General features: G+C 52.9%; 1 protein-coding gene across 1 annotated transcript; it reads right to left on the reverse strand.

Moving 5' to 3' along the window:
- Positions 1-7,819: 7,819 nt before the first annotated feature.
- Positions 7,820-20,822, reverse strand: DISP2 (dispatched RND transporter family member 2). The gene is made up of 8 exons (XM_069461575.1): positions 20,707-20,822; positions 14,881-15,210; positions 14,581-14,610; positions 14,278-14,401; positions 13,882-13,997; positions 13,562-13,689; positions 13,115-13,212; positions 7,820-11,071 (listed from the first exon to the last, which is right to left on the reverse strand). The coding sequence occupies exons 1-8, from the start codon at positions 20,820-20,822 to the stop codon at positions 7,820-7,822; spliced, it is 4,194 nt and encodes a 1,397-aa protein (XP_069317676.1).
- Between the last annotated feature and the right edge of the window lie 2,114 nt (positions 20,823-22,936).

A 22,936-nucleotide genomic window follows, 5' to 3' on the forward strand; every position in this document is an offset into this window, starting at 1 on the left:
AGCTTATATTTGGGAGCACTCACTGGTGAGTAACTCAAAGAAGTGGTTAGAACTCATGCTTATGTTGCATCTTAACAAAAGAATAATAAATTTTTAGAGAAGTGACAAGACAAAGGAAAAGGACTTTGAGTTTCCAGACTCCATTGTGTGAAGGTAAATATATAGGGGAACTAAGGGAAGATAATGGCTAGTTAGTCAAGGTAGTTATGTAGATGTCATTCATGCTGTCTCCAGGCTGAGTTGTCTCCAGTGATTGTGATTAACTTCTGTCCTTCCTGCTATCAAGGGATGGGAGATCCCTTACAAATTTATGTCACACTTTTAGGCAAATAGGGAAAGAGCAAAGAGCTTTTCTTGTATCTGCTTCTTCTCTTCTCAACTACCTTCACCTCAAAATAACTCTTAGGCTAAAATGGCACGTTTTGGGGTGGCATTTTTTGCTACCTTTTACTAACTAACTCCACTAAGTTTGAAGAAAAAATTCGTGCCTGGCTGACTGAAAATCGACTGCTGCTGCCCTTTATCCTCACACAGGGGTGACTGAAGGACAGTAGGGAGGAGTAATGCTTCCAAGAAGCAGAGCACTGAGTCCCTTCAGTGTTGGTGGAGACAATGTTAAGTGGCCTGGAGGGGGAAGTGAAGTGAGAAGGTAAGAAGGTAAGAAGGTGCAGAGATTACTGAAGAGTCACAAGTTGCTGGACTGGTTTGTCACATCCTGTAAGGAGCAAGATAACAAGACTATATATAATAAGATCAGAGACCTTATATCCCAAAGATGTTTGGAAAGTAGCACCTGAATGAACTTGCAGAATTAAGCATAAAATGTGTGGATCTTTGTGTGTCAAATCAATGCCCGAAAGAGAACGTCTATTGAGGAGGAAGCACTGAACATGTTACAGCCTTACCAGGTTCACTGCCCACTGCTCAAGAGGAAGCCAATACACTGAGACAGCTGGGGTTACAGCAGAGAAGGAGAAGGAGCAGAGACTGGAGGAAATTCTCAAATTCGTCTCACCGAGAATTTGGGAGAAAGGGTTTTTAGAGATTGTTTGGTGGGCAAATAGGCGATTGGATCTGCTAATTGGCTGGATTTGGTGTAGAACCATAGGGGTGTAGAAATTGTCTTCTTTGCTGAGTTGGTTCTTGGGTGGAGGTCACAAGACCAGTGGAATCAGTTCCTTGGGATGGGCCTCTGGTCTGAGTGGGTCAGCCAGTGCACTGGAATGCAGGGTCTGGAAGATATCTCAGAAGCTAGCCTTAGGTTTCACAAGGGTGATGCTATCCATGGGAGCAATGAAGAAAGCTAAGAATCTTTATGACCATCAGCTATGTGACTCCTTAGCAGTAAGCAACTATAGGAAAGCAAGCTGGGGAACAATGGCTGGTTATATATATGTTTTGCCCAACATAGTTCCCACCTCGTGGCCCTTTATTCATTTCATAAAGGGCAGTTTCAAATACCTGTGTGACTAGGATATGGTGATCAGGCAGCTCTGTCCTCAGCTACTCAGTGAACACGATGGGCCCACAAACAGCACAGCTGTGGTAATAGGCAAGGAGGCTATTTGGGACCCAACTACAGTTGAGCTACCTGCTGCCAAAGGTCTGACTTGTCAGCAACAAGGACTGAATCTAAGCACTCAATATGGCACGAGACTTCAAGGGAACCCACCAGTCACTTGGTTACAAGTTCATTAAATCAGATCCCTTCCACCCTGTGGGGACAGCAATTCACGCTTTTCAGGACTGATACGTGTCATAGGCTTGGGTCTGCCTTTCTTGGCCTCATGCATCAGCCACTGAGACTGTGCTAAATGTTTAAATCTTCTCTGTATTTCTCTACTTCAGTAAATCCCTTTACCATTGCACAGACTACATTGCCTTCCAGTTTTATAACTTTGTTTCAACATACAAAACTTCTTGAGCTTCTTGAGGGGAGATTCCAGGTCTTATTCTTCATGAATTCCCCATTCCTACTACAGGGCTGGAGCACACAGCATAAGTTTTATAAATATTTTGTAAGTAAATGAATGAATGAAATGCCATACAAACACCCAACTGAGGGATACTAAAAGCCCATGACTGGTAATTTTTTACTGAAGACCCCAGACATTGTGAATTTTACATTTTTGGGTGCTGGGTTAATTTTGGATTCCTGTAAATATTCTTGAGCTTTGTTCTGGGATGTAGTTACTTAAAAACGGTTTAATGCCTGTTAAGAATAGGTCTTGGCCAGGCACAGTGGCTCACGCCTCTGGGAGGCCAAGGTGGGAGGATCACTTGAGGTCAGGAGTTCAAGACCACCCTGAGCAAGAGCGAGACCTTGTCTTTACTAAAAATAGAAAAAAAAATTAGCCAGTCAACTATAATTTTTTTTAAATAAAAATAAATAAATAAATAAAGTAAAGAATAGGTCTTGCTTTTGAGATTTGTTAGGTGGGACCGAGCAGTGTTTAAACTAGGGCTAATGGATCCCCACTACTGAGGCAAGACCCTTCTGAGAGCTCTAACCAATGCTCCATAAATTATGAGGTTTTCCAGTCTGGCTCATGGGAACAGACGCTGTTCCAGGCTGTCTGTGAGATTTTTTTTTTTTGAGACAGAGTCTCACTCTGTTGCCCAGGCTAGAGTGCCGTGGCATCAGCCTAGCTCACAGCAACCTCAAACTCCTGGGCTCAAGCGATCCTACTGCCTCAGCCTCCCAAGTAGCTGGGACTACAGGCATGTGCCACCATGCCCGGCTAATTTTTTCTATATATTTTTTAGTTGTCTGGCTAATTTCTTTCTATTTTTAGTAGAGACGGGGTCTTGCTCTTGCTCAGGCTGATCTCAAACTCCTGACCTCAAGCGACCCTCCTGCCTTGGCCTCCCAGAGTGCCAGGATTATAGGCGTGAGCCACCGTGCCTGGCCTGAACTAGAATCCTTAAATGAAATAGGCACAGAACTGAGCCTTAGGGCTGCCCACTTTGAAACTTCTCAAAGAAGCTCTGTAGGCTTTGCTCTCTCGAGAATTTCCTCAAGCAGAGCAATCTCAAGTAGTCCTTTTACTTGTTTTTTTACACTGCAGAGCAAGGTGCCAGAGTAGGATTCAGAATGAGGGAGGGGGGCAACTGGGAAGGTGGCGGTCAGGAAGGAGAACTGCAGACCTAAGGTGGCCTCTCGGGCACACCAGTATGAGGAGAGGGAACACGAAGGAGGTGGCTCTGGAAATTGATTCCCTGAAAATTATCTGTGTCCACCTCCCTTCTAGGAAGTCTCCACATCCCTGTAGGGGAGCACAAGCCCTAGTTTGGAGGCCTCTGACCCAGTGTGTGAAGACACTGATGGAGCCACGACTGCTTCCTTTGCTGTAACAGGAGGGATGGGGACAGAAGCCGGCACGAGGAGTAGGGTAGATAAGTTGGGGCTTTGATGTCTTGGAGGTGAGGAAATTTCTTTCTGAGGGCTTCAGTTTTCTTCTTGAAGAATGAGTTTTTCTGTTCATTGAAAATGGGGGCGGGAGGATGGAGGGGACCACATATTTGAGGAAGGTGGAGAAAATATGAAATCGTCCTTATAAAGAATGGAAACTAGTCTCCAGAATGGAAACTAGCTAGGCAGAGATGAGAGTCCAGTTGAGGTGAGTGGTCATGGATTCAAACAAATCTACATCGATCTGCTCAGCTGTGGGATTTTTTTTTTTTTTTTAGCAATACTGAAGCTCCTGTTTGTTTGATGTTTGTGTGAATTTGGTAAAATGCAGATCTTTTCCGTACGTTGAGGTACAACATGAATAATCACACAGAGGCCAGATAATAATTATCAGAGAAATTTATCAAGGTCCTTCCAGGGCTCTTCTGCACAGGGTGGCTTTGGATGGCCAGACATTTACATAGCACATAGTAGCTTTCTTTTGTTCCTCATCATCCTGGTGAATTGAGTTACAATTTCTTAAGCATGAACACCTGTAGACCTCAAGTTACAGTCATCACTATGAACAAGGGTAAGGGTGGAGATGGTGCAGAATGTCTGTTTTTCCTCTCCCCAGGTAAATGTGATCTTGATGCATGGCATGGGGTACCAGTGAGCTTGCCATTGCCCCTGTGTATTATCAAAGGATGAGATAATGCTGCCATAGAAGAAAAGATCAGAAACTCTCTGGACAACAGATGAAGGTTGTAAACCAATGTATCCTCTTTCCTAAAACCCTTCACCTGCCTCCCTGTCCTTTTATGCATTGGAAGAAGGACAGAATGAGTTGAAGGGGCCTGGGAAGTTTGGCTTATAAATCTCTTGTGAAATGTTGCTTTCAATATTGGCTCAAGCTGGAATATTGCCTAAATATCATAGTATGGGATAAACTATGTATCAGAAAAATCTATGATTCTGTCAGTCACATCAATTGCTGTCTAACATTGTCACTCTAAAAGTCCCCAAAGCACCACAGCCATGGAAGGTTGGGTTTTCTCATGGTAACAAACTATACCAAGTTTTATATAGATGTACATATTTGTTTGTTTGTTTTAGAGATAGGGTCTCACTCTTTTACCCAGGCTAGAATGCAGTGGTGTGATCATAGCTCACTGCAACTTCGAACTCCTGGGCTCAAGTGATCCTCCCACCTCGGCCTCCCACAGTGCTGGGATTACAGGCATGAGCCACCATGCCCAGCCCCAAGTTATATTTTTAAGACATACAGCACACATACTCATACTCTGAATGTAAGTTCAAGGATCAGTGGCACAAATAGGAGAAATGACCTCATGTCCCGAGCGAGTGTTAATATAGTTCTATTTTAAAGTATCTTCATGGAAAGAAACCATTTCTTGGATTTTGCAGGGCAAACATGGATGCTTTGACTGGTTTTCACAAGCCTCACAGCATGCTTCTAAGCGACATGTGTCCAGGGCCATAACATTAATAAAGTGAACAGATCTGCTGAAACTCAAAGGATATTGAAAATGCTTTAAGTTCCACATTCCAAAGTCAGGGCTAGAGAGGCTGGCTGGATTACCCGTTGATGTGGGTTTCCTGCTGTTGGTTTGGGCCACTCTAGGTATGAGGTGATGTTTTAGATCACCGGTGGGTTCTTCCAGTCTTCTGGGCCTGGCAATATAAAGAACAAATCCAGTTGACACATCAGCTGCTATGGCTCATCTGCCTTCCTGAGGGGTTGGGTGTGTGGCCATGGCCTGCAAGAATGGGCCCCAGAAATCCCCAAATAGGGCCCAGAGGTGTGCCCAACTCCCTGATGCCCACCCACCCACCCCTCCGCACTCTAACATTTTAGTGGTTGTGTTCAGGCCAAGTGTTTGAAACTCCAGTCCCAGATACCAATGTCTTCCTTTGCAAGATACAAAAGAGGGAGCAGATTCTTTTGGGTCCAGATACCTGCTGGTCTCCCACAACATGGAGTGGAAGAGCCTAAGTGAGTTGCTGAGAAGCAAACTAAGATGGTAGACTCTCTTTTGGGTCAAGGTAGGACTTTTGCTCATGCTCAGGAGGAAGGGTCCCCTTGTCCTCCCCATGGCTCATTGTTCCAGAAGAGACCAGGGCTCTCTCAGCCTGGCTGTGTGATAACAGAGGGACATAGGTACCAGAGAAGCCAGGACCCTGTTAAGCAGCCATAGGCCAGAGAGGCTGAATGCTACTTGGACACGAAGAGAGAGAGAGGTCCCAGCAAATCCCCGGGGGAGAGGTCCAAATTAGGTCCTAGTCACTGCCTCCCCTTCTCAGTGTTTATCTTGATTTACTTATCTTGCAAAGGAGCCAAGGTATCCTGTCATTCCTGCCTACTGTCTTCTGTCCCTTCCACAACTCCCATGTCTCATTTGGGTTTCTGCTCCTAATCTCATGGAGTACTTGGGGCGGGAGATGGGTCTCAATAACATAGGAACAAACCAAAACAAAAGTACCTTCCGATTTGCCTCCAGCTCTGACACCGAGTGGCCCTGGAAAAATCCCTTCCCTTTTCTGATACTCATCTGTAAAATGGCCTGGATCAGTGGTTTTCCGACCACCTTCTGTGGAGCTGCCAGGAGCCTGAGGGGTTCCCCGGGGTCCCCGAAGAGGCTGCAGTAAAAAGGGAGGCTGAGCTGACTCTGTACCCCCACACCCAGTGCCCACCAGAGTGGATACTTTTTACCTGTTTTACATATTGTGTTTCCACACAAGGGTTCTTTGAAGAAAGGGTCCTGAGACTACAGTGTTTGAAAGCTGCTAGAGGAGATGATTGCTAAGGCCCCTTCCAGTCTAAGATACTTGGTCTTCTGAAGCCCAGCTCAAGTCATTCCTCCTTCAGGAAGCCTTCCTGGTTACCCAGTCCGAGGTACTTGAGCTCGAGCAATAATGATGAAGCCAGCCATATGGCGCCATCGGTGACCCATCCAATGCCTGCATGTATGTCAGCTGTCTCCCCAGTTAGATGAGCTCTTTGAGGGTAGTGTTTGATTTTCCTTCCACACCACCATCCCTTTGTAATTCCATATGCAAAGTAGGTGTTCAGTGAACTTGTCAATGCTACCTAGTGTCATGAACTCTTGCATGGGATAAAACCTTCCCACCAGACTCTGCTTTGGGGAGGGGGAGCCAGCCTTTGGTCTGCTGAGCAGTCTGCACAAAGACCTGTCCTTTAGAAGCTGGGGACCCTGACCTGGGGAGCAGCTTCAGACTCATACACTCCCACAAAGGGCAGGTCTGAGTTCCTGCCTTAATTGGATTCCACTCAATCTCCTCCGTCCCTCAGCACCTCTCCTGGTGGGGCCTCTCCACACAGCATGGCCATGGCAGAGGCACACTCCCGAAGCCTGGGGATCAGAGAAGCCAGGGGTCCCCCAGGCCAGCAGGCATCTCAGCCAGATTCCAAAGGGAAGCATGGGGAGGACTCCAGGCTTTGCTCAGACTACAGGTCTCTCTGGAGATGGGGGTTTACTAAGAGACACCGGAGAAGGCAGGTTGGAGGAGGGGGCGGGGGTGAAGGACCAAGACAGTCATAGGCCAGTGTCCCTGAGGCAGGTAGCCAGGAAAAGACTGAAAGAAAGAGGCAGAAAAAAAGAGGAATTGTGGGGGTGGAATGAGTCATAAAGCTGCTCTGCCACTTGCTAGGGTAAGTCAAGTAACCTTACTTAGTCTCAATGTCTTTACCGGTAAATTGGGGGCAAAAGATTCTGACCAACGCAGGCTACCCTGTACTGAAGTAGTGAGATTCTAAAGAGACCAAAAAGGTGCAAGGAGCTAAAGATTATTGTTTAACAGGGGAGAGCACCAAAGCCTGCTTCCAAAGGGGACTGTCCTGCAGTTTAGGAATGCTCTGAGGCTGACCATCCCTCCTTCTTCTGCTTTACTCCCGGCAGCCATTTGTGCCAAGCCTGGAGAATTTCTGGTTAGGCTGGTGAGTGTGAAGAGAGCAGGGCAGTTCAGGACAGAGGCCCCAGCCCAATCCTGGCCCAGAAAAGCTCCTCAAAGAGAAGGAAGTGTCCTGAGATGAAGAGCCCATGAAAGGGGTGAGGCTCAAGAGGCTGCAGAGATTCCTGAGGGCTCTTCTGGTCAGTGAGGTACCCTGATGGGATCCCAAAGATGGGGTCCCTTAGTCTCACTGAACTTGTCACTTGGGATGGGGGTCAGGTCAGCCTCCCCTAATACCTGAAGCTATACATCTGGCCTTCCCCCTTTCTAGAGGAGGGGTCTTGGTTGGGACTGTGGGGCAGACAAGCCCTCAGTAGGTCACAAGCAAGTCTCCTCCAAAGACCCTCCCCAAGGAATCCTCCAGATGTGAGGAGTAAGCAGCAGCCAGATCAAGGCTGGAGCATCTGGCAGGTTTGTGCCCAGGTCTGGCCTCCCTCAGCTGCTATAGCCTGAAGTGTGGGTACTGGGCCTGCGTAGCCAGACATCTGGTAGATCTGGCTGGCTGTTGGGCAGTATCACAGGGCTGCCATCCCCCACCCCCCCACGGCCCTTCCAGGACAAGCTGCTCTGGTGGGAGGTGGGCAATAATGGGTCGTACACCGTCTCCTTCAGCGCCAGCCACAGGGTCTCCCGCTTCCCATTCATCTGGCCCCGCTCAGGTACTGGGTGCCCAGTGTCATCCAGGTCCTCTGGGGAGGCACCCACGGAATCTGGAACACGGGCACTGGGCTCAGAGGTGCTTAGGCAGGTCTCATCGGAGACGCTCAGCCCCTCCAGGGTGCTGGCTGAGGAGCAGAGGCCATCAGGAAGCTCTGCAGCCTTGGGCTCGGGCGAGTGGACAGGGGCTTCTGGTGAGGCCGGCAGGGGCTCAGCCTCCTGCCCTTGGGAGTCCTGCCTGGCCCGGGTTTTGGGGCTGGGGCCAGCCTGCTTATAGGGGGAGGAGGTCTGCAGGGCTGGGCACTGGCTGAAGACTGCCTGGTGGTCCAGGAACAGCTCCCTTGGGGAGGCAGGGGTCGGCGGGGGCCGGGGGCAGCAGGGACCATCATGCAGCTGTAGGTCCTCAGAGAGTACTGAGGGTCGGTGAGACAGCTTGCTGGTAGCTGTGCTGGTGTCAAAGCTGGGGCTCCGGCGTCGTGCCAGGGGCTGTAGCTCATATTGCTCTGAGCAGGACCCAGGCACTACTCCCATTGGCCCTAGTCGTGGGTGGCCTGCCTTCTCCTCCCCAGGCTCCCCAGTACTGGCGTCCCATGGCAGATGGGCACAGGGCCAGAGGATCTGCCCACAGTTCTTCTCTGGCCCAAAGAAACAGCACAGAGATTGGAAGAAGAAGCTGGCAAAGGCACAGCTGATGAACTTGACCATCAAGAGGATGATGCCCAGTTTGCGATAGAGCAGCACTGTGGCAGGCAGCATGAGCACGCCAGCTGCAAACAGGGATCCAGCCCCCATTGCTGTGGCGCAGCTGGTCTGGCGCAGGGAGAAGGCCACGCGGCTCAGGCGGTCAGGGTGTGGGCACAGGTGATAGGAGATGCAGTAGTTGACAGTGAAGTCCACTGCGAGGCCCACAGAGGCAGAAAGAAAGAGCGTCTCGGAAGTGTTGAGCTGCCACTCGAGTAGAACCAGGAGTCCCACGGTGAACAGTACGGTGCCTGCCACGGCTGCCACAGAGAAGAGGCTGAGTGGAACATTCCAGGTGCCCAGCAACAGTGTGGCAAAGGCCAGCGCCAGAGCCAGGCCCAGCACCACAGGAGGCTCAGTGGTCAGGCTGTGCTGCAGGCTGAACAGCTCTAGACGACTAGTGAACCAACCCCGGTGGAGGCCTGGAGGTGCCATGCCCAGCTCTGCGGCCAGCCAGTGGCTGACCTCAGCGTAGAAGTGATGGATCTGGCCATAGTCTGGACTATACTGGAAGTTGGTTTGGAATTGCAGGACCAGGGCAGCCAGCCTGCCATGGGTATCATAGCGGGGTCCCAGGTCAAGGGTGCCATTGGGGCCTTGCTCCAGAGCCATCATCTTCAGGCAGTGCAGGAAGAGCTGGGGGGCCCAGGGGAAGTCTGAGTGGCCACAGCAGAGGTCAGGCCCCAGGCGGGAGCAGCCGGGGCTCTCCATCCAGTGCTGCAGGGCCTCCATGAAACACAGCGTGGGCCAGCCGTCCGGCTGCGTGCCGAAGAAGCTCTGATTCCGGGCGCGGTGGCAAAGTGCCAGCAGCCAGCGCTGGGCCTCAGGGCTGCTGGCTGAGAAGGCAGGGTCGCTCACCAGAGAGCTGTTGCTGCGAGGGTCCAGGGGGTCGCTAGTGTCCATCGGCAAGATGCCCCACACCAAAACCACGGGCATGTGGCCACCCTCGTCCCCAGACAGCTGTTCAAACAGGAACTGCAGGCGGTACTCCGCGTCGTAGCGCTCGAAGGGGTGGCTAGGCCGGAAGAACTGGCTGCCGGGAGGCTGCAGAGTAGGCAGTCGTAGGCGGGGGCTGACGCCGGCGATGTAGCCGCCCCCTGCCGCCAGCACCGCGAACCAGCAGACCCAGATGTAGCGGAACTTGATGACGCCACAGGGCAGCAGACGCTGGAAGAGCAGGCGCGAGGTGATGGCTATGGCCCTCCGAAGGCCGCGGAGCCGCCGGTGCAGCGCCCGTGCCAGCCGCCCGGGCGCGCTGCTGCCCCACGGACCCTGCGTGCAGCCATCCACCAGGTAGCGCTCATGGAGCACGGCGGAGGCGGGCAGCCAGGCCAGCGTGAGCGCCAGATGCGCCAGCACAGCCGTGCCCATGTAGAGGGCTAAGCACCGCACTGCTGGCAGGCGGCTCAGGTAGCTGGCGTAGAAGGCCACGCTCGTGGTGAGGCCGGAGACCAGCAACAGGTAGCCAAAGTGGTGCATGGTGCGGCCCACGCGCTGCGCCAGTCCCCCAGAGGGCACCTGGCGTTTGCTGAGGCACCATAGGTCGAAGAAGATGAGCGTGTGGTTGGTGCAGACGCTGCTGAGCAGGATGAGGGCCGCCAGATTGATGAAGGGGAAGTAGGCCATGCGGAAGACCACTTGGTAAAGAAAGAAGGCAACCAGCAGGGAGCCCAGCACCCCCAGCAGCATCATGAGCGCGAGGAAGACCGAGCCCAGGTAGAGGGTGATGCCGAGGAAGATGGCAGCCAGGGCCAGCAAGGGGTACACTGTATCCTGGGCCAGGTAGTGCTTCAGCAGCTCCTCCTTGACTCCCAGGTCCATGCCGGTGACAGAAGTGTAGTTGTCAGTGAGCCCTTCAGGAATGATTAGCCGGTCCAGGTAGATGCTCAACATGGAAGCATCCTTTGGGGTGGGCAGGAAGAGCAGGCCGAACTTGAGGGAGGGCACCTGGTAGTCAGCAGTCTGGGGACTCAGAAAGTCCCTGTCCAGCATAAAGTGCAGGAGTTCATAGATGGCACTGCTCTGGGAGCACTTGGTGGGAACCTGGGCACAGTGTGGGGGCTTGTCCTGCCTGGGTCCCAGACAAGAGGGCACCAGGACACCTCGGTGATAGTAGACTGCACAGACCCGAAGCAGGGCCAGTATGCGGTCTGTGTCAGCTTGGGTAGTGTCGAAGCAGGAGGAGCGGTTGGAGAGCACCGCTACATAGTTGCCCAGGGACCAGCTGGGGCAGCATTCGTTGGTTGCTGTACGCTGGCACAGAGCCCCAAAGTGGGTATGGGAGCGGATCTGTAGGATACACACAGCAGAAGAGAGCTCAGGGGCAGTTCAAGGACTCAGGTTTCCCCAGCTCTGTCTGAAGCCCTCTCACCTCCTTTCAGGCTGCAGGACAGAGGCAGAGGGGGATCTTGATAGCCCAGCGGAATTGGCTTGTCTGAGAGCTGCCTTTGGCTCCTAGCCTAGGTGCCAGCAGCTACATTTTGACGTCATCAAAGAGGAGCCTCAGGGATGCTGCCCGAGGCCTCAGCCTGAGAGGCCCTGCCCTAAGGGCCCCTGCAGGTCACATACACCCACTGTGCACTGCCTAAGCCAAGAGTGGGAGTGGAAGTGGCAGCCACAGAAAAAACAGGGCCAAGGGTCCAAGGAGATGGAAGCAAGTAATGGGGAAACTAGGCCAATGTTGTGGCCATGCATGGGCTAAAACATTCCAGAATCAGAGTTACTGTCAAACCTCAGTCCCCTGCCTCTGTCCACTGGGCTGCTCAAACCCTCTTAGGGACCAGGATTTTTCTTTTTCAGACTTCATCCTTCCTCTTCTCTCCCTCCCTGCTGTTGACACCACAGCAGCTGATATAATACGGAGAGCGCCGGCCTAGGAGTCAGAGGCCCTGCTCTGCCACAAACTGGCTGTGTGACCTTGGGCCTGAGATCGTGGTGACAACACAGTAACATTTACTGAGAGATTACTATTGCCAGTCATGCTATATTTTCCCAAATTTTATCCTGTTTAATGGTCACAACATCCCTGTGAGGAAAGTACCATTATAATCCCCATTTAGCATATATGAAGACTGAGGCACTGAGAGGTTAAAAAACATGTCTGGGCTGGGTGTGGTGGCTCACGCCTGTAATCCTAGCACTCTGGGAGGCCGGGACGGGAGGATCGCTCGAGGTCAGGAGTTCGAGACCAGCCTGAGCAAGAGGGAGACCCCGTCTCTACTAAAAATGGAAAGAAATTATCTGGACAGCTAAAAATATATATACAAAAAAAATTAGCTGGGCATGGTGGCACATGCCTATAGTCCCAGCTACTCGGGAGGCTGAGGCAGTAGGATCGCTTGAGCCCAGCAGTTTGAGGTTGCTGTGAGCTAGGCTGACGCCACGGCACTCTAGCCCGGGCAACAGAGCAAGACTCTGTTTCAAAATAAATAAATAAATAAATAAAATTAAAAAAAATAAAAACCACGTCTGGGGCGGGCACGGTGGCTCATGCCTATAATCCTAGCACTTTGGGAGGCAGTAGAATCGCTTGAGGTCAGGAGTTTGAGACCAGCCTGAGCAAGAGCAAGACCCCATCTCTACAAAAAAATAGGAAAATTATCTGGGCGTGGTGGTCATGTGCCTGTAATCCCAGCTACTCGGGAGGCTGAGGCAGGAGGATCACTTGAGGCCAGACGTTTGAGGTTGCAGTGAGCTAGGCTGACACCTCTGCACTGTAGCTGGGGCAATAGAGTGAGATCCTGTCTTAAAACAAAAACCAAAAACCAAATGCCCAAAGTCACACAGAAAGGGAACCTTAGCACCAGCTTTAAATTTAGGCATCTGACTCCAGAACTCATGTTCTTAACCAGTGTCTTTTGGTGTCTTGGATATCCTCATGTGAGGTGGGGGGCTTGGGCTACTGAGTGGTTTCCACACTGTTTTTAGCAGCAAACCTTTCTTCAGATGTTATTGGATATGGTTTTCCAGTGAGCATAACTGAATTAGCACTGCTTGGGTTGATGGAGGCTGGGGCCTTTAAGCCCAGTCTCTGCTCCCTGGGCCAGGGCCTTCTCAACAGCTCTAGAGGCCCCTTTTTAGGACCTTTTGGAAATCCCCAGGCTCTGCATGGGTTCTCTTCCAGCACTTGTATCTTGGCTCTTCTAAAAACAGCCCACTCTTCTTTTCCCAACCCCAGCCTGGAACCTCTCACAGGCTTTGAATAATTTTCTAAGTGGGGAATGCTCTTCCCCAGTCCACCTGGCAGTCCTGGGTCAGATGTATTTCCTTGGGATCAGGTCCCTGGTGTCTTTAGTTCCTCCCAGTCCCCTGACACCTCCCCGGCCAGCTCACCTGATCCTGTTCCATGCGACACATGGAATGGATGGCATGCACGTTCCACAGGCTGCCCTCTGAGGTGGACATGAACACCAGCTGTGCGTAGCTCTTCTCTGCAACACACACCCCTGGAGCTCAGCCCTGTGGCCCCAGGTCCTGGGCCCACCAAAGGAAAGATGCTTATCCAGGGTTATATAAGGTTCAGGTTCTCAGGGGCCTCAAACCTGTGCTTGGCTGACTGATCCTGCCCCTGTGCCCCTCACCCCCGCAGCTTGACCCTACCTGGCTGGAGCACCCAAGACCTGCCTCATCTTCCCAGCTGTAACCCAACTTCCTTGGTGTGAACATGGTCAGCTGACCACCTTCCCGTTCTGTCTGCCCAATTTGTTCTGGGCCTGCCTGTCCTGCTAGGTAGGGAAAGGAATACCATTAAAGTCAGGAGCTGGCCAGGCTGCAGCTTACCAGGGGGGCCACAGAAGAAGCTCTCCTGCGCTTTGTCCTCCAGGGGTTCCACCATCCTCCGAGGCCGGACAATGCCCTCCTGGGCACTGTCCCAGGGTGTGGGGCTCAGAGAGGTGTGGGAGCTTGAGCTGAGGTAAAGAGAATATCTATGGCAGGCATAATTAGGGGTGGAGGGCTCAGAGGAGGCCAGAGACTGCTCCCCTGGGAGCCCCAACAAGCCCCTCTGACTTGCCTTGGGGGAGGTCACCCAGCGTCCCCTCCCTGGAGATCTTGTTCTTCTTCCCTTTCCCACCCAGAGTGGAAAGATGAGAACCTGTTACCTGTTGAGCTCAAGTTCTGGGGAAAGGGAAAGCAGCTTGCCGGGGCCTGTAAGGGCCTGCAGTGCTCTCCAGACCACTAGCTTACGCCCAATGTCTGTGTCCCGAGGCTCAAAGCCCTGCAGGGAGGAGGGTGGAGAAGAGCAGGTGGGCAGGGGAGGAGTTGTCCATCTGGGCCCTTCTCAGCTCTGTCCCTTTGATTCCTTGGAGCGGGAGGGCCAGCCCATGTGCCTGGACTGTAGATGTCAGTATGACCTCTATACCACCTCCCCAACTCTCTCTGGGGGTTAAGAGCCCCCATTGCTACCCTGCCCCCAGCTAGGCCACTCCAACTCTCTGTCCCAGAATGAGCTGAGGTGGCCAGGCCTGGGGGTTCCCTCCCTCCCCTTGGCCCCTCACCAGCAAAGGCTTGGAGAAGTTGGGCAGCTGGCCCCCCAACAGTCCAGCCAGGGTGCAGAAGAGGACGACAACCAGACACAGCAGCAGCATGGCCACTGGCCACTCAGCAATCAGCTGGGCATAGCTAGGAAAGAGGGAGGGAGCCCATATGAGTTGGTGTTGGGTGTGGTAGCAGGGACCTGGTGAGCTTAAGGTCCACCAAGAAAGGGGGGTAGAGCAGATAGAGCAGAGAACACATGGAGTAGGGCTAAACTGGCCACCAGTCTTGTCACCTATAGAGGTCCATGGAAGGCCCAGTCCTACCTCTTTGGCATCCGGAAGGCCCGTCCCTGCCTGTGGAAGAGAAGAAAAGACACTTGATTGCCAGAGTCCTCTTGTGGGGCAGGAGTTTGCGGGGGGGAAGGAGTGGGCAGGTGAGGGATGGAGGAAACCCTTTTAGGGCTTTCCCGCTTCAGTGTTCTAGTCCTTACTTCCTACTCCATCTGGACAGAGGACATCCAGGCTGCCTCCTAAGCAAGGAGTCCAGAGCCCCGGGGTCTGCCCCACTTTTAAGCCCTGCCCCATTTCCAGTGGCAGCTGACAGGCTGCTGGACCCCTCCTTACCTGACGCTGACCACATGCTGCTGCACAGAGGGTGGCTTCCAGGCCCCATCGCGCTGTGAGGGGGCTGGGGAAGGGCTGAAGCTGGAACCATGGGAGCACAGAGCTGCCTGGTCCCCATGTCCTGGCAGGGAATTGCTCCCCTGGTATTCCTGTGGTGTCTGGGAATAGGTGAAGTGGGCAGGGGCCAAGGGGCTGGACAGACCCACAGGCTGGAGGGTGGAAGTTGTTGGTGGGGGTCCCGAAGAGCTGGAAGGGTCCTCAAGGGGGCAGCTGTGGAGGGAGCAGCTTCTCTCTGGGCTTGCCTCAGGGGCCACAGCCTTGGTCTGGGTGCTAGGAAGAGAGGAGGCAGGGAAGATTGGGGTGGGGGACAGTGGTGGGCCATCCCATGCCCCAGCATTGTTCAGTAAGACAAGACAAGGCCATAGGGCTCAGGGTTGATTTATTAGTAGTCCTGGGGGAGAGGTGAGGAGGGTGAGGGCTCAAAGTCTGCACCCTCAGCCTACCTCTTGGAGTCCATTCTCTTTCACCCATCTATCTATGCTCTCAGAAAACATTATTGGCAGCTTGCTACATGCCAGGCCCTGTGCTAGACACTGAACATGGTTTTACATATATGATCCTATTCACTCCTTAGAAAAACCCTACAAGGAAAGTATTTTCCTTATTTTATAGATTTGAAAACAGGTTCACTGAGAGGTAAAGAACTGGACCTTGCACCTAGTTCTTTGGACTTATAGCCCTTAGCTCCTGCTGTTGCAGTCATCTGTTCATTTTCTCTCTCTGGTTTTTTTTTTTTTTTTTTGACAGAGTCTTACTCTGTTGCCCGGGCTAGAGTGCCATGGCGTCAGCCTGGCTCACAGCAACCTCAAACTCCCGGGCTTAAGTGATCCTAATGCCTCAGCCTCTCGGGTAGCTGGGACTACAGGCATGCGCCACCATGCCTGGCTAATTTTTTTTTTCTATATATATTTTTAGCTGTCCAAATCATTTCTTTCTATTTTTAGTAGAGATGGGTCTCACTCTTCCTCAGGCTGGTCTTGAACTCCTGACCTCAAGCGATCCTCCCACCTCGGCCTCCCAGAGTGCTAGGATTACAGGCGTGAGCCACCACGCCTGGCCTGTTCATTCTCTTGACGGATATCTAGTACATACCTGCTGCACCCTTGTTCCCATCTTACAGCCTTTGGACTTTCTCTTCTTCCATCTGCCTGGGATGCTCCTCCTCCAGATAATTGCTTTTTTTTTTTTTTTTTTTTTTTTGAGATAGGGCCTTACTCTGTTGCCATGCCTAGAGAGGAGTGGTGTCATCATAGCTTACTGCAACTTCAAAGTCCCAGGTCAAGCAATCCTCCTGCTTCAGCCTCCTGAGTAGCTAGGAGGTACAGGTGCGTACCACCATGCCTGCTAATTTTTCTAATTTTTCTAGAGATGGGGTCTTGCTATGGTGCTCAGGCTGGTCTTGAACTCCTGGGCTCAAGAAATCCTCTTGCCTCAGCCCTCAAAGTACTAGGATTATAGGCATGAGCCACTGTGCTTAGCCCATGGCCTTCTTTTTGATTCTGGTCATGGTTCAACTATTACCTCCTTAGAGAATCCTTCCCTGACTACTCTCTCTAAAATAGTCACCCACCAGCTCTCTATCTCCTTACGCTGCTTTATATTTTTTTCAGAGCATTTGCTGAAACTGCATATTATGTTCTATAATTGTCATGTTTATTGGCTGTCTTTCATATGGAATGTGAGTGCCAGGAGAACAGGGGCTTGGTGCATTTGTTCATCTCCATATCCCCAGTGCCTTGAACAGTGCCTTGCACACAAAAGGTGCCCTGGAAATGTTTGTTGAATGAGAGCTAGACTGGCTGCACTGGCTGATAGTGGTGCTAGGATAAGACCCAGTCCATGCCCTCTGGGCACTCACAGCAGATGGGAGATGTGGGCAGTACAATATATTGAATGCTGTGAGAGAGGAAGTCACAGAGTGCTGAGGGAACCCCAAGGGGCACAACTTTGACAGGCGTGGAGGCAGTCAGAGAAAATCTGCAGAGGCAACTGCTGCCCTTCTACCAATCCTGTCATGGGCCATGCATAGAACAGAAGGTTTGCTTCGCAAGTGCATGTACAGCTGGGAGAGGGAGTTGGGACCCCTCAAGAAATGTACCAGAAGGAGGTAGCAACACATTTGTCTCCCAAATTACTCATCAGGGCAACACTCTGCATGGAGCAGCCCCACTCCTTGGGTGTAAGGGGAGGTGGAGTCCCACCCCAGTGGCAGGATTGCCAAACCAAGGACAGGAAAATATGGCCACAGAACAGAATGCCTGATGGCAATCGGAGGTTCCCAGAGGAGTTCAGGGCTGGGCAGCCCTGACAGAGCCATGTCTCTTTTCTTCTAACATTTAGACTGTCTCACTTGCCCACCAGAGTTTACATAGCTCTGACGGGAGAGCCAGATCTATGCAGAGCAAGTGATGGCTTCCAGTCCTGGAGGGAGCACTGGTACAAGGGACGGGCCTTGGTGGCAGATGGGCATTGCCCATGGAGGCTTACTTCTTCCCTGAGACCAAGTAGAAGACTTGGAAGGAACAGACAAGCTCTTGCTCTTTTTCCCAGAGGATGGCTGGACAGCCCAGCAGTCTGGTAGAGTTTGACCTCAGGCTGAGGGTAAAGTGGGGGAGCAGTGGAGGTGGGCTCCTGGCTCTAGCACCCTTGGGTTCTAGGACCTTAGGCAAATGCACAATTCTTGCAACATTGGCATTCTTGTCTGTGGAGGACATGATGATAATGCCCACCGCTTAGTTTGGCATGGCAATGAACTGATATAACATACGTGAGGTGCCTGGCTCAGAGCCTGGCATTTGGAAGACAGATTTGCTGTCCTGCCCCTTCCCACACTCAGTGCTGCAGGGAGCACACACTGTAAGATGTATATTTTTATTTATAATTTGCCCTCTTTTGGCACCTCAGATAATATATCTCCAGTTTAGAACTTCTCACGCCTTGAGAATCTCACTACATATAGAAATACTTCTCTTTGTGTTATCCAAAAGCTACATCAAATTTGATCTCATGATTTAAATCACTGATATTTACTTTTTTACCAAGCCAACATTTAGAAAAGTAGCAATTTGGCCAAATTGTTCTAAAGCAAGACCTCAGATGACTCAATAAAGTTAATGATATAAGCGAACAGGGTCCTGGCAGACAACAGACCTTGTAGGCCAGTCCTTGTGAGCCAAGGAGAAGCTGGATAAATGCCCTCAGGTACGTGTGTAAGTGTGGACATCCACTTCTTTAAGATTTTTAATTCTGCAGATCTTTTTGAGGACTTATCATGTGCTCAGCCATGTGCTTGCTCTCGAATGGGTCCTGAAGGCATGAGGATGACCCATCAGCCTTGGTCTCCCTCTTTAGAGCAGGGCCTGCCTTCCAGGGCCCAGGAGAGTGGGGCAGCCTAGGTGGAGGTGAGGGGCCTGTTCCAGCTGCCCATGGCTTCAGAGAATGGAGCACTGGGCTTGTTCTAGCAGCCAGGACCCCCCTTGGAGTGTCAGTTTCTTGTGCACTGAGGGAAGCCAGCACTCCAGGGGGTGCTGGAGGACAATGGGGAACCTATTCCTTTACCAGTCTACCAAACTCCTTTCTTAGCTGCCTCCTGTTCAAGGGGGATTCTAGCCTCCACCATTGGTTTGCTTCTACTGCGGTCTCCCTGGCCCCAGGTCCTTCCCTTTGACCCACACTGTTTCTCTCCAGGGACCCAGGATCAGCTGCCCCCAATCTCACCCTTTTTGACTGTGCCCACCACTATCACTGTGGCAGAATTTGAAGCCCTCCACATTCTGACTAAAGCAGAGCCAGGCCTTTGTCTCAAACCTCCCAATGAGAAGAGCCAAACCCCACTCTTCTCAGAATAAAAGCTTTCTCCTGCCAGCTCCTGCTGTCCTGTGCTCTCAGGAGACCCAGCAATAATAGGAGTTAAGTATCCCAGGCCTCCCTTTCCCAAGGGGCTTTCATTCTCACCCTCTGAGTTGCATGGCTGTGACCGGGATGAGTAACTTCCTGGGCAGCGTGCCTGGGCAGGCAGGCAAGGGGAATGGAAAGTGTTGACACAGGCCTCGCTCAAGAGTGCCTGGCTGACAGGGCAACAGACACAGAGCCCCAACTTGGAAGTCCCATAAGTGGCATTAATCATGCCCCGGAGCCCACAGACACACAGCCATATGGACATCTGTGTGATCCCATAGAATGGACAGGACCAACTGGGAAGCAGCTGATACCACCAGGAAAATAAAAAGGTAAATTCAAAACCACCAAGAATTAACTATTTCAAATTTCTCTGTGGTCCATGCATTTATAAAGGACCATGTGTGTCTTGTCTTATTCACTGTGTATCTGTCCCCAGTGTGCTACTTAGCTCAGCAGGAGTGTATTTGTGCTTCTTTCTTGAATTGTGTAGGCAAGGCCCTATGCCTGGTAAGTGTCCATGGTCTCTGGGCAAGTACAGAGAGGGGCCAGAAGACCCAGGGAGTTTCTGGAAGAGAGGAAATGATCCTATGTTCAGGGGAAACGAGCAGACAGGGCTGACCCTTGGCAAGATATCCAAGACACCAAACGACTCTCTGGTCCCTTCTAGGGCTGCTCCTGGCCCCAGGCCCCTGCCCTGCCCTGCCCTGTCACTGCTCCATCCCTGGCTTCTTTGGTCAGGCCATAGTTCCAGGAAGGCCCCTGGTCTGGGGAAGATACCCACCCTGTGTCTCACCCTCTTGAAGAAGGCTCTGTGCCTTTCAGAGTGAAAGGTGCTAAATCTGTCCAGGCTGATGTGTTAACAACAGAGAGAAGAAAACATTTCTCTCCACTTGTGGGGCTTTTTCTTCCTGTTGAGGTACAGAATGTACATTTTAAGTGGCACAGTCTAGAGACAATGTCTACCCCTGCTTTTTGCTACCCATGAATGCCTTTTCCTTGAGTCCAGGCAGGAGAGAGGCAGCGTCATGTCAGAGGAGGGATTCTGGGGGCGGCAGAGCCAGCCAGGGCACAGAAATTGCGCCATATTGCTACCTGGCTTGGCTGTTCCCTCACACATACAATGGAGGAAGGGAGAGGAGAGGCGCGGAGATCTGGGGCCTCAGCAGGAAGGTGTCCGTCCTGTCCCACCAGCCTGGGGCTACTTCAGAGGTGGTACAGGTCAGTGGCCTGAGCCTTAGAGCCTGCCCACCTTAGGGGCTCTACAGAGTGCCAATGGCTGCCACACCAGGGGACTTGAACACACACATACACAGCTGGGGGCAATGCAGGGCAGGAAATCGACTGACAGTGAGGGACAAAGACAGTTCCTGACGTGGCTGCAGCAGGGTTTCAGCCTTGCCCAGGACACTGCCTTGGCGAGCCTCCCGTCCGCGTCCACGGGCACCCCCCTGCACACTGACACGCAGAAACCCAGCTGAGGTTGCTGCGCGGTTGGCGCTTCTGGAGAAGAGGCAGGGGCAGGGCCTAAGGGGAGGGGCACGGCAGGATAGAGGAGCGGGGGATGGGAGGATGGGGTGGGGACAGTGGGGAATTTGGGCCTTAGAGGGGATGTAGGGAACAATGGGTGGGGCAGGTCCCCCAAGCGGTGAGGGCCACGGGGGCTGACACTAAGGGGTGTCGGGGAGCGAGGAATTTGACCCGGCAGGATGAGGGCGTGGTAAGAGGGCCTGGGAGCCTGGGACCCCAGAAGGGCCTCTGAGAGGGGCTGGGAAATGAATGTGGCCACATATGGCAGCCACTGGGGATACCTGGGGCCGGGGTCCTGGGAAGGTCTGTTAGCTGGGTCTGCGGAGCAGTCCGCCCTACCTGTGCGGGAAGCTGCCATCTGGAGCCAAGGGCTCCCTGTCGGGCCCTTGATCCCCTTCCAGACCCCGGCCAGGAGCCAGACTGCTGTTGCAGCTGCTGGTGCTACCACGGTCCATTCCCGTGGGCGGTGCCGCTGTCCGGGCTCTGGTGCTGAAGACACGGCCACAGCGACTGTAGTGGTGGCGGCGATGGCAGGCTGGTGCGCATGCGTCTGCACGAAGCCGGCCGGTCGCTGGGCGGGGCCGACGAGGAGCCCAGCCAATAGGCGCGGCGCCGAGGGGCGGGGACCGAGGCTGGCTGGGGCGCCGCGGCGCTCAGCCTGAGGCTCGCTGTGTTCATCAGCGCGGGTCTGGTGGCCTGGGCCCCGCCACCCTGCCAGGGTCTGAGAGCTGCTCTTAAGCTTCTGGCCATCTGGCCCTTCCTAGGGGCCTCGGTGTTCCCCTAAGGGGCCAGGGAGCGCGGCCAAGCACAGCTCCTCAGGAACTGAAACGCAGACTCCTCACTGGGAAAGGGCGCGTCTGTCTCCACGCCCGCACTTCCCGGCGCTGGACGCTGAGAGGTCCAGAGGAGAGGTCGGACGACTTTAGTCCCACATTCCTCTCGGCTCCCTCAGCGCCCTCCTCTCCTCCCCAGGGGGGCCAGGCGTCTGTCACATTGGGTCTTTCTTCCCATGCGTCTGCACCCGGACCTTAACCTGGCTGTGTGCCCCTCACACGTGGAGCCCCGACTCCGTTATTCAAGTGCAGAGTATGGCGGAGGAAGAAGGAAGAAGAGCGACGCTCAGACCACCTCGATCCAGTTCCTTTTCTCATAGTCACCCGTACCCCCCACATCAGCCTGGGAGGGGCCCAGTAGCCACCCACTGCAGGGCACTTGCCCGATCCCACATCAGGGAGTAGCTGTGAGAAAGGGAAGAATAGAGCACATTGGGGCGTGATGGGCCTGGCTAGAGGACTGTGGCAAAACTGGAATAGACATGGGCAGTGTGAGAGGCCTGGGTGTTGGGGAGTGGAGAGGGCCCCGGATGTGTTGGGATTTGGCTAGGTAGAAAGGGTTTCACAGCAAGCAGGCTGTTGAGGGCCTGGCTGCAGGGGCAGGGAGGTGCGCTGGCTGAAGGCATAGGGCTGGGGAGAGAGTCAGAAGCCAGCAGCGTTTGGACTCTGTCCCCAAAATGTGTGTCAGTGCCAGTCTACACACGGCATAGGTCTTAAGGGATGGGGTGGGAGAATCCAGAGGTGTAGAAGTGATGAGTCTTCCCTGAATTACATACAGTTTTGCTGGAGAGATAAAGGGCAGCCCATAAACTGGAGTCAAATGTACAGGCTCATGAGATGGGCCTCTGCAGCTTGCTGTGGAGAAGGGGGCAGTGTGCAAGCAGAGGGGACCTCTCTCTTCCTAATAGGCCTTAGGGAAGGCGTTGTGGAGATGGTGGAGCTTCAGGTGGATTGGAAGGAAGAGTAGGCTTTGAAAATGTGGAAATAGAAGACAGGGAAGGCATTGGTGACCTGGGCTGTAGGGCAGGGTGTAACTTTATGTAAAGAACGTTAAGGAGGGTGGAAAGTTCAATGTATTTCCAGGGAATGGTGAGAAATCCATCTCGACAGTGGGGAGCCATTGAAGGCTTCTGATCTGTAGAGTGAGGTATGTAAGCTGGAACGTTGGAAGGCCCACCAGGTCTGGGTGTACACAATGGGATGGAGGTGATGAAGTCACGCTTGAGGCCCCATGATGGGAGGAGGCAGGAGTGAAAAGCAAAGCAGAGGTCACCTTCTACTGCCATATATGAGCACCAGTGAGGCAAACTTCTGAGAATGCCAGGCTAAGTGCCCCCTTGTCACGACTAGGGAACTCAGAGTCAACAAGGCCCCATGGACACCAGGTTGTATGTGAAGGAAGACAGGCTCTTTTAAGAATAGAATGTGGCTTTCAGGAGGCTGTTTATTAGGAGAAGAAGATTCTGGTTCCTGGCCTGCCAGGTCAGCAGGGCAATTCACTCAGGCTTCCCATCTTGGATCTCTTCTTCTTTCTCAGTGATGTGGTCCAGGGTGGGGGCCACCGTGCCCTGGGCCATGTCCTGGGGCTGGACCATGCGGCCCTGGGCCATGTCCCGGTGGAGGACAATGGGGCCCTGGGCCCTGGTGAGGGGGTGGACAATGGGGCCCTGGGCCATGGTGAGGGGGTGGACCGTGGGGCCCTGGGCCATGGCCAGGGGGGGCCACAGGGTGACCTG

This window comes from Eulemur rufifrons, chromosome 2 (genome assembly GCF_041146395.1).
Source record: "Eulemur rufifrons isolate Redbay chromosome 2, OSU_ERuf_1, whole genome shotgun sequence".
NCBI lineage: Eukaryota > Metazoa > Chordata > Mammalia > Primates > Lemuridae > Eulemur > Eulemur rufifrons.